Source organism: Triturus cristatus, chromosome 5_2 (genome assembly GCF_964204655.1).
Source record: "Triturus cristatus chromosome 5_2, aTriCri1.1, whole genome shotgun sequence".
Taxonomy (NCBI): domain Eukaryota; kingdom Metazoa; phylum Chordata; class Amphibia; order Caudata; family Salamandridae; genus Triturus; species Triturus cristatus.
The window spans coordinates 504,080,337-504,092,378 of NC_140588.1; the positions used below are offsets into that span (position 1 = coordinate 504,080,337).

Sequence of the window (12,042 nt, forward strand, 5' to 3'; positions counted from 1 at the left end):
AACCCGGACTATGCTACCATTGACCCACTAAAGTCCTGGGATGAGGCAGTAGTCATTCCATTTACAAGGATGTGGGCTAATCCGCCAAAGAATAACAAACTACAAAAACAATGGAAGATACAGGTTAATGCCTGTGCTGAAAGGCTGAACCCTGAACAGTGACGAGCCTCAGCAGCAAAACCCTCCACAGTGACCAACCATAACCTTTATCACTGCCACTCAGATTTGGCCAGCAAATCACTAAATCCAACCTCAGTAATTAGTGGAAACATCCTCACCTTTCAAACCATACTACACTCATGCCACTGACATTTGGCTGCCTGCTAGTGCTTAATTCTTATTAATAAGTGCAGTTGAAAAAAATGTTTCTTACAATCCCGCCTCCGACACTGCTGAATGCTTGGGCTCCTGAATTACATAGCCGTCTGGTCTTGATCCCACCTTACGTCTCTTTCTTCCATCCACTTCATTTTCTTTCTCTTTATGTCATTCATGCAAGTACTTTATCAGCCATGCTTTGTCCTGGTAAGGCGACAACCGGACTCGGGCACGCCACACTTATGGAGGACATTCCGGTCCTCGCCACCTTTGGGAAGGACAGTGCTGGTGGCGGCGGATGGTGTCGAGGCCAGCACCAGCCCCGATCGATTGTGCCTATGGATTTAAACGGAGGGGAGCATGACCCGGAAGCACTCAAGTGCTTCCAGGGCTTTGGGAGGCAGGTCCAAATCTGCATCCTGCCGGTTTGTGCCTGAAGCACCCCCCATAAAAGAGGGTGTGGAGTGGCGGGACGGTCTTTTCCCCTCACCACTCCACCTCAACTAAAGCTAATTTCCCAACAGAGAGCAAATTACTTTCCCTTCGCCACTCCTCCTCAACTAAAGCTAATTTCCCAACAGAGAGCGAATTTTACCCGCCCACCATCACCTGAGGCAGCAGTTTGTTAATGAATGCATTTTCTTGTGTTTTGTGGCAGGTTATCAACATGTTACTTTCAGGTGTCAATCTGTTTTCTGAATTGTTTCTCTTTCAGGGACAACAATTTTTCTTGGAACCTGTCGGTTATATAACATTTTTTTTCTTTCGCAGGGCGTCAATGTCGTATTTTATGTGATTGTATCCTTGGTCTGTGGTAAGGTTATGATTGGTAGGGCATTTTAAGGTCCTTAGTAGGCATCTCTATTGTCAATGGGGGGGGGGACAGTGTTCTCTCATAGAACTACAGGGGGCGTTTTCGGCCGGTAGGCTGAAGGGTGCTGGGGGTAGAGAAGTTCCACTTCCGGCAGGCCTTTGGGCCAATTCCCGCACGGGCGCCAAAATTGCCATAAGAAAGAGAAGACTCTCTTGGGATTAATATTAATCGACGATAAGCTCAAAGTATTCAAACATCCACAGTCAACATTCAAACAATCTCGAGGTTTACATATATACCATTCTATGAACCCAAACAACTGTAATACACATAAAGGGCAGGGAACTCAAAAGTCCATGTTAAAAACCATTCATTTATTAGTATGTTTTTTTATGTTGCAATTAAAAACGATTTTTTTATTTTATATAATAAAAACATAATTCATACAATACATCAATCTAAAAAATCAACAAATAAAAAACATTGAGAGACAAAAGACAAAAGTGGCTATCTTATTTGAAGCAAAAGACACAACAGGTGGTGACGTCCGTACGCGATCCAACGATGGAAGAAGGTGTACATTTCCAGACACCTACATGGTTGTCGTGATACACAGGACTAGCATAACCTATCAGGTCATGATCTACATATGTATATCATTATAACACGAATAAGGGAGATCCTTTTGCATATTGCGCCATGAAATTATAAATTTTAATTACGGCAGGGGTCTTACATATGTGGAAGGACCGTAGAGAAACCCACATAGATCCATATTAAAGAGAACGTGCATTTTAAAAACTGCATTATCCTGGTATCTACGAAGGACCCAGACACGGCTTAATAATCAAGCCCTGTTGTTGTGATCATCTACAGGATTCTTGAATCACATCATCTGTTAGAGAGACAAATATCTTTAATGTCCTGATGAAGGTGGTGTTCTAATAATTCATCGCCACCAAAACGCGTCAACGCCTCTTTTTGTTTTTGGGTATATGGTTGCATTCAAGGAACCTCCTCATGTCCATTAATATTACGACATAATGGCCTGATGAAATGATCATTTAGTGATTCTTTTTTGGAGCAACCTTACTCTTGATGTTTTGATTGTTTTACACCTCTTTTGTCTCTCAATGCTTTTTATTTGTTGATTTTTTAGATTGATGTATTGTATGAATTATGTTTTTATTATATAAAATAAAAAATCGTTTTTAATTACGACATAAAAAACATACTAATAAATGAATGGTTTTTAACATGGACTTTTGAGTTCCCTGCCCTTTATGTGTATTACAGTTATTTGGGTTCATAGAATGGTATATATGTTAACCTCGAAATGGTTTGAATGTTGACTGTGGATGTTTGAATACTTTGAGCTTATCGTCGATTAATATTAATCCCAAGAGAGACTTCTCTTTCTTTTACCTGTGGTACCCTGTCTCTTGACTAGTGGGGTCTCTCCCTTCTTTTTGTGCCAAAATTGGCATAACAGCACAACCCCTGGGAGGTAGTATTGGGGGCATAGGCTGGTGGATGCGGGGGGTAGAGATTTTCCGCTTCCGGCAGGCCCTTGGGTTACTCCCCGCACAGGCGCATGGGCGCCAAGTTAGGCTTAAACGCATAGCCCCTGAGAGGTAGTATTGAGGGTGAAGGGGGTTTCCGAAGGAGGTAATCTTCTGGGCAACCGGGCCTCCTGCGCAAGGTCATTCCGGTAGGAGGGGTGGACCTAGCACGTAGTTGGACCAGTCATGACCTTGCCCGTAGGCTCAATTCGGGATACGCAGAAAAATTATATTATAATAATTCAGTTAGGTTAGAAATGGCTATGTATTAGATAAATGTTACGGTTAGCCATTACCATACGAAATAACATAAATACCTTGTAAAAAATTGGCATATGAATGCTCCGGACTAATGGTCGATTTTTCTGCGTATTGTAAAGATGTAAAGTTTTTAACGTGTTTGTTTTGTATTAATAAAATACGGCCCTGGTTATTCCGACCCCTTATCCAAGATAATTGTGTGGATATCAATCTATGCCTCGGGGGAGGAGTGTGGTACCCATGGGCTCATGGTTGGGAGGGGACGTTTACATTCATGGCGAGGAGTTGGAAATACCTGGCCATACTTTGCCATGGATTTTCTCTCTCTCTCTCTCTCTCTCTCTCTCTCTCTCTCTCTCTCTCTCTCTCTCTCTCTCTTTCTCTTCCTCTATCTCTTTCTCTCTTTTCTGCATTTATGTTCTTTGCTCTGGTCAGAATCTGATGATAGAAAATAAGTTCTGACCCTAAAATAAGAGAAGGTTGTCATCACCTGCAAACACCGGCAGATATTAAGCACTGTATCCCACCCCATGACAGAGCTTCAATGAGCAGATCACTCTCTGCAACAAGAAGTGTTAAGAGACCAAGTGATTGGTGGACTGTGCTAGATAAAAAACGTGCAATGTAACATTGGAAATGTAGGCAACATGTGCAATGCCAAGCTCACTCCTAGCCCCTAATAGACGCTGTTTGAAGCGTTTCTCATTTCAACTCCAGCAGTTTATGTATTTTTAGGTCATATTTCGTTTACAGTCAACCCTCGCCGACTTTCATCGTTCGGAGGTCTGTGGATTGATTACCATGAAAGGAGCTACTAGTTTGAAAAGTTGAGCTATCGCAAAAACTGTGGTATGGAGTACTATGCGTATCCTCCCCACCCCCCCCCCCAAAAAAAATAACTCTGTTATTATGATGGAGCCAGGTGTGCTTGCCATTTTGTAAGCCAAACTACAAGTGTTGAAGGGACCCTCTTTTCTTTTCTTTTTTATCTGGAAGATTCCGTCTCCCAGAGCGTCAATGGGAATACTAGCAGAGGGGCCCCGCCAACGCCAAGGAACCCCATGCTGCTACTGCTTCCCGGCAGAGGGAGCCAGAGGGCCCTAATGCAAGCAAAGAAAATGGTAATCGGTAATCAAATACAGTTATAGTGGGGCAGTGCAGTGGGTCCCTCAAATCTGGTATCACTGCTAGTTGCACCCCTGTTTCGGGTCTCTCCCTTTCTTTCCTTCTCTGTCTTTATCGCCATCCCTTTCAGATTTTTCTCCTTTCTTTTATGCTCTCCCCCCCCCCTATCGATTCCTCTGTCTGTCTGTCTCTCTCTCTCTCTCTCTTCCCATCTTCTGTCTGTCACTCGAATTAATCTCTTTCCTCCCGTCTCGCTCAACATCCTTATTTCTGCCCCCTCTCTTTTCTTCTTTCCTTGTTTTTTTTGCTCGTCCTTATCTCCGTTCCCTTTTCCTCATATCCTTAACTCCTTCTCCCATTCTGTCACAATTTCATCTCCACCTTTCCTTCCCCCTTTCCTTTTCTTTCATTTCTTCGCTCTCTCTTCTCCATTTCTCACTTATCCTCTACTCTCTCGTAGCCCCCCACACCCACCCTCGCTGCAGAGAAAACACGGAGCCAGGCACCATCCAGGCTCTGTGTTTAAAAGGTTCTGAGTGCGTATTCTCTAAAGCAAGTGCTGCTGGTGCAGGGCAGCCTGTCAGCCCCGGTGCCACTGCACTGGCTGCACCACTGGTAAGTACGCTTCTGAGTGCAGGGTTTTCATGCCCACCAGAGACCTCTGCTGTGCCTCAGTCAAGGTGTCATTTTGGGTGAGGAGAAAAACTGCAGTTTATGTTAATGGGCACCGTCGTTTTAGGCTGTGGTAGAGGTAGGCCCAGTCCCTTAAATGCTGCGAATGAAATTAGAAGGGAAGCAAATGTTGACCGTTTTACCTAAGGGGCACCGGTGCACGTTGGCATCGTTTACTTTTGTGCTTTGGCACAGTTTCTTGTAGAAGAACGGGACTGCCCCTTTCGATAGCATCAATTTTTGTTGTGCAACATGTACATTTCACCAGAGCCAAACTAAATTGCAGGGTGGGGTGCATTCCACTTAAATTCATTAGCTTCTTTGCAGGTACCCAAAACATAGCACTATATTGAGGCTGGCAATTCGTTTAAAATGTTTCTCCGTGAGAGAGGAGGGGGCGGGGTCAGGGGAGGTGAGGTGAGGGAGATTTCATCCTACCCTGTTTTAGCAGCCATGAAGGGGTCATTAAGTGGGTAGGGCCAGAGAGAGAAAGAGAGTAAGGCTTAAAGTCCAGCACCACCTACGCAAAACTCCCCCCGGCTAACCTTCCCCCCCTCCCCCCCCCCCCCAAGTAGTACACTGTCATCAGTGCGAGCACCCTTGAGGCTGTGATTATCTGCCTTCCCTGTTTCAAACCACAGCCTCTCTGGACGGGCATTGGGCACCGGCTAGTTCACCTGCCGGGAAACAGAGCATCCATGTAAAAAAAAAAAAAATAAGTAACCTGCTCTCACCCCCAACAGGAGTCAGAAGACAGTCGATGGTGGAATCAAAGGTGCGAAATCTCACTTTTAAGGCATTCAATGTGCGATATAATAGCCTCCCTTTGCCTTTTTATGTGGCTCTCTTCTCGCTGCAGGAGACTGCTAAGGATATAGGACAGAGCACATTTTCGTGCAATGTTCCATACGTTGAACTTCCTTTATAAAGTAGCGCAGGGTGTATCAGTAAAAGTGGCTAATGATGAAAGGGAGGATACGTAAATCCTATATATTAAGGGTTTTAAAACCACTGTTGCTAACAACCAACCAACAAATAACGGAACAATGTTATACATGCTATCGCCAGCAACGACAGCTCCATGAACGTAAAAGACAGGTGAGCTCAGGGCGTGTCAGGGCCGTCCTCGTGCATCGGGAATGATTGACAACATATGAGGCTCGCGCAGCCTCATCCCGCCGCCTCCTCCCGCTCCATCCAGAACGGAAGAGCACACGCGCCGCACGGTTGCCTTGATGACATAGTGCACGCTGCACTAATTGCCAGCCGAGTGCACTTTCCTGGGGTCCCCGAGCAGTTGCTGAACTCCGGCTGCCCTGCGGGTGGCAGTCGGTGGCAGACTCGGCTCGGGGGCGGGGACTCGCGCCAGCCGCGCCGCCGCTGCGCGCTTCACACCGCCGGAGATGCGCAAGGTGGAGAGTGGGCGCAGCCGCCCGCGGGGCTCCTGCTGACTGCCAGCCCCGCGCAGAGAAGGGGACAGTCACTGCCGTCGCAGGGCACGGCGGGCACCAACATGACGGAGCCGAGCAGCAGGAAGGAATGCTTCAAGAAGTGCCGCAGCGCCACTTTCAGCATCGATGGCTTCAGCTTCACCATCGGTAAGAAGTTTGCCCCTGTTGCCGTCCCACTCTGTGGTGTTTAGTTGTTGCGCTGCGTGGAACATGGCAACATGCATTCATTGACAGATGGCTTCGTGTGTAGTTTGTCTCAACAATTGGCGCACTACCAGCTTGTTTTTGAGTGTGCTTTTCCGTTTATTAAAGTTCAAATGCATATGTCCCTTCATCAGTGAATTCTTGTAAGTCGCTGTTTGACAAGGATTAAACACGTTTTTTTTTTTTTACATTCTGCCCCCCACCATTAACCCTCTTATTTGATCAGACAATATTCTTACTCACTCACCTGCCTGAGTGAAAGTTCTGCAAATGAAAACACGGGCAGATTCCACAACCTCGAGCTCTTGACATTACAGCCCTGTAATCAGACAGCAAACGTATGCGCGCTGCCATCAGCCCCCGTGCTTCCCGGGTGCCCGCGGGCCCTCGAGGCGGCTTTGCTCAGGCGGGCTAATGCCTAATGAAAAGCCGATGTTGATAAGGGCTTGATCACGTTTGGATGTCTTACATTTATTAGTTGCCTGGAGCGCTTGTTTTGAACGGGACGCTTGATTGCTATTTTTTCCTTACTTATACGTCAGCCTCAGTCGGGGTTTCGGGATAATTTATGCAAAGCAAATGATGTGTGAAACTTCCGTAAGATGCTCTTTAGAGAGAACAACTACAAGGCATCACAAGGTTTGATTTGTGAAGCCAGAGCTGCCCAGCTGTGGTTTTCAACTACATGTGTGTTGAGCAGAGCTTCTGTGTTCGCCGCGCGGTTTGTGGTACCCTTTGGGGACAGCCTAGTTGCAGATGGACAGCAGTTCCCTACTCTACCGACCCATGGCTAGGGTGACCAGAATTTCAAAACCAAAACCCGGGACGTTTCACAAACATAGAAGTAGGACTACAAATCCTCATCAGCTGTGAGGGAACAGAATGACATAAGACACTGTACAAACGACCAGACACTGAGGGGAATACATTAAAGGCCACTTTTACTCAAAGTATCATCTGAGTTTATTACATTGATTCCTGAAAAGGATGGTAGCAAACCCTGCACAGCAGCTCATAGAAGCTTGAACCTCTGTTTGTTCTATTGACCCTGCTAGGACAGATGATGAAGGCCCGGGGCTGTTATGGCAAATCCAGGATGTCTGGTCACCCTACCCATGGCATTCTGCTCACATGATGCATACATTATGCATTAAAATAAAACATCAGAAAAGTGTGCCTTCCTACAAGAAGAGCAAGCATAGACAATCTGATTAGATTCTTTAGAAAGCCCTCACTCGCCAAACTGGTTGGTGACATGCTTCATCATCGGGCCCCACCGGGTAAGGCTGAATGCCTCCCCAGTGTGCTTCAACGCCAGAATTACTGCGGAGCAGGTCTTGAATTGTGTGACAAGTGAAAGTGATGGTTAAAAGTGTGTAGATTATGTCCAAAAAACTATTTATTATATGGCCAATCTGACACCTTAAATGTTGTTTACATTACCTTGACTGGGGGACCAAGAGTGTTCCTTTATATATACATATATATTTCTTCTCTCTCTCTCTTGTTGAATTTTGGTACATTATGCATTATCCCCCCAAAAAATTGAGAAACTCGCCTATATCTGCAGTACCATGCTCATGCGTGTGAAGCCTTCCTTGACCTACAGAACCATTATATGTTGAACTGATTATGCACGTTATTTTTGGCAAATATCACTAATTGTGCTTTATATCTACAATTGAACTGTTTTTGTTTTTATTTCTGTGACCAACTATATGCAGTGGAACACTTCTAGGTACTTTTACAGACTTTCTGTCAGAACCCTGTTCAGAGGGCCACAAGGCAAGCATGAGCTACTGGGCCTTACCGTGGGGTTTAAGTCCTTTTACTTCTGGTGTGCCAGGGCCCAGCGTACTATTGATCAACCATAAGCAAGTGGGGCAATTACCCCTTCAGCACTTCACTCTCAGTGGTAGCATGTGTGGAGCAGTCCAAGGCTTCTTGGGGGAGATGGGGAAGGGCGATGGACACGAGTTAACAACTCCATATACATTCAACAGCTGAAATACATGATTGTCCAGTCAAATCCTTTCTTTTATGACAAAAGGAGTATTTATATATGCCCACAAAGTGAAATACAACGTATACTAACAATACACACAGTCCCCTGAGGAAATGGCTCCAGTGTTTAATAGGAAGTCCCAAGAGAGCCACTTCTCTCTCACTGGCAGCAGCAGTTATTTCCCCACTATAGGTAACATTCATGGTAAGCCCCACAACTCGGTTAGAAGCGTAAAAGTGCTCCAGCGCTGATGCGCCATTTGGCAGACAAGTTCCCTCTGGGCCTTCTTGCCCTTCGCATAGTCTTACCCTCACCAGGAGGGATAGTCTGACTGAAGTGTCTAAGAGTATCTCTCTCGCAGGCGCAGCAGCAGCAGGGCTGCCTCTGGTGAGTAGCACTCATGCAGCTCTGCAGAGGCCATAATTGGGTGATGGTAAGTTCCCTTTGGTGTTTCCCACAGGTGGGATGTGGGGGGATTTCAGTGGCCTCTGGTTCCGATACCCAGTTGGACTCTGGCCTCCATGGGTCACTGTGGTGGGCTTTCCTCGCAACAATGGCATCAAAGAGGCTACGTTCCTTGTGTCTTGCCCCCACTGACTTACAGGGTCACCACACATGCGCTCCTCTCGAGCGACAGCCCGATCGTCACCACAGCAGCCCCCTCTGGCTTACTGGGACCCGACTTACACATGGCACATTGGCAGCGGACCGATTGGCACAATTAACTTCACAGTAGCCCTCTCTGGCATACAGGGTCGCAGAATGGCACACCACACACAGATGATGGCCTGATCTAAACAGTAGTCATCTCCTCACACCTCCCTACAGAGATCCACTTGCCATGATCCCCCACCAGACCTCGCTCCCTCCAGTGTTCTCCTCTCCTCACTGAGCACACTGATCTTGACAAGCAGGCACTGGTGCTTCGGGGGTAGGGGGTCTTGTATTTCCCTGGGTGATGTCCCCTCACCCTCCCGAAAAACAGTCCTGGTGACAGGTAAAAGTCTTGGAGAGCTTCTCCTCTTCGCATAGTCCAACTAGGTGCTTGACAGTTGACAATTTAGGGTTCTCTGGCTCCCCTTCTTATATTCTTTCCAGATGCCAAACGTGTTTGTGCTGGGGGTCTGCTTATTTTTTAAGTGCCCTCTCCTCTGCCCTTCCCTTCATCCAGAAAGTAGTCTGTCACAACAGGAGTGACTCCAAATCTGAAAACTCCACAACACAGGCCACAGGAGTGACTAGAGGGTAACACCTGGATGTCAGTCACAGTGATATATGTATCAAAAGTTTACCCCAGGGCCTCAGCCCTACTCCTTATAATTCTTATCAACCCTATCTCCTTCTTGAGAAGTGCACATGCTCTCTTCCATTGACCTCTCTCCAATAAAAGAGCACCCTTTGAAGTTTGCAGGAGAGCCTGGCTTTCCTTCCTTCAGTGTGTGTCCTACCTAACTCACAGGAATGAAGCAATCCACAAATCTGTCTGGGGGGATTCTTCAACCCCCCATGCCCCTCCAGTCAGATCTGGATCTCCCAAAATGGAACCCAGAATCTTTCATGTATTGTACCATTCATAGGTACACATGCACTCAGCATATGCATACAACACACATGCATTGCCAAGCACTGCATACTAACCTGATGTAGGCCAAGGGTGAGTTAAACACACAGTAGCGGATCTTTACATGAGTGCACCTATAGGCTTCACTCCGGTAACACAGGTAACAAGCATTGGCATAGCCAATAGGTCTCGCCTTTGGGACCTTATAAGTGTTTAACTATGCAACAGTTGATGTTGCACCAAGCACATTGTGCTGCATAATTAAATACTTATAAGATCCCAAAGGCGAGACCTATTGGCTATGCCAATGCTTTTTTTTTAATGCTCTCGTAGGGAATTTCATTAATTGCTGGGAGCTCAGTCTGAGTAAAGACGCGAAGAAGCAGTGAAGTCTGGTATTGTGGCCGCTAAAAACGGGTGAAGTCCATCTTTAGATACTAAACCCATCAAAAGTGAAAGACAATTGCGTGTCACATAGAAATGGAAACAAAAGGTCCCTGGCAACAGGTTTTATTTTTATTGTACTCTCATTCATATACAGATATAAACCGCAGACGAGCTCTGTCTTTCTCTTCTTGATATGAAACCATGGCTCCTGTGGTCCAATGCGTACCGCGCACAGAAGAATGTAAATACAATTAATTAAACACATCAGGAAATGCAATTAATTAAACACATCAGGAAATTACACAATTGAAGGCCCATTCATTCTTTGATGAAACGGGACGTTGTTGATGGAGGCAAAACCTCTAAGTAATATGAGAGCATATTACAGCCACGTGGTCTATCCAAGCGCTGCAAAGTGGATGAAAGACGACGCTTTGGCACTTCACACGATTTTTCAAAACACTCGATTAACAAAATAAAATACCCTTTAAATGGTTGGTAGGCGCTGGTGCACAGAGAATCCTAAATTCCTGAAACAGTAAAATGATTTCAATGGGGTGTTTATTACGTCTGATAGATAACAAGTACCCCTGACACACTAACAAGTAGTGTATACCTACGAAGAAACACATTCTCTCCAAATAAAAGAACATCGTGCTCAAAGTAAAGTTGATATTTGCGGGGAAGGGAATAGGATTTATTTTTAATAATGTGGAATAAAACAATAAAAGAAATGAGGTGAGAGAGGAAAGAAATATAGACAAGCGCTAGTAATGTTGCCAGTTGTGGGTGTGCTGGCAGAGGAGGCTGGGTCTGCGCAGCAAAGCGGCTGTGCGGCCGCGAAATTGAAAGTGATCGTGATCAAAGCGGCCGTGCGGCCGCGAAAGTGAAAGTAAGCGCGGCGCGCGCGCCCGCGCACATGCACTGTAGCTTTAGGCCACGGCAGCACTTTGTAAAGCCCAGATATAAAATGTCTCTTCGAGCCTTTGGCTCGCGAGACCTAAAAAGGCCTGTTCACTTCTACTGATAACTACACAGTATGCTACCAGCACCGTGCTTGTGCTACTTAACTCCTGGCAAAGGCAGTAGCATTTCACCCCTATGAGGGTAGAGCTTTGGGCACTCCACCCAATCCAACAAGACCGGGACCTGTGAGACAGGTCTATGTTATGGGCGTCACATGCATGATCTGCGTTCCCCCATGACAAGAAAAATTAGCACCAATGATCCAGACATTGTTGCAGCTGGGACACTCGGGGAAGGAGGTGCACATCTGTCATCATGCAAGGGGCGTTTCCGTCCCAACAGTTTCCATTTATCATCACTTCCAGCAGACTGTTTCTGATAGCGTGATCATTAGTGCTGTGTTATTGACCAAGCACTTTTTTTCCAAGTGCAGGTTGGTTTCTACAAATTGTGTTTGGTGTTGGTGCACTGTTCCCTTAATGGCTGCCACTTTGCTCTATGTTATTAGCACACCACGTTTGCAGTTTTTAGGTGTCGACTAGCGTTGCAGCGCATGCGCTGCTTGGTCTGCGAGGCATGCAGTATACACTATAGCTGGGGGAAGCTCCGCCCACTTTCTGTCCATAATTTTCATTGGCTTGAATCATAAATTCAGCATTGTGATTGGTTTTTGGCTTCTTAGTCCCGACTCCTGACGGCCATGTCGTCATTTTTGT

General features: G+C 46.1%; 1 protein-coding gene across 4 annotated transcripts in view; it reads left to right on the forward strand.

The window, feature by feature from the left end:
- The first annotated feature begins 5,953 nt into the window (after positions 1-5,953).
- The window catches only part of PDE1C (phosphodiesterase 1C), a 1,636,609-nt gene continuing 1,630,520 nt past the window's right edge, over positions 5,954-12,042 (forward strand). For 3 of the 4 annotated variants that reach the window (XM_085607513.1, XM_085607514.1, XM_085607516.1), the window contains exon 1: positions 5,956-6,350. In XM_085607513.1, coding sequence (XP_085463639.1) covers positions 6,266-6,350 — 85 coding nt within the window. In that variant the 5' untranslated portion in view covers positions 5,956-6,265. Of the gene's footprint in view, positions 6,351-12,042 lie in introns of all 4 variants that reach the window. The other variant, XM_085607521.1, reaches the window with a different exon arrangement.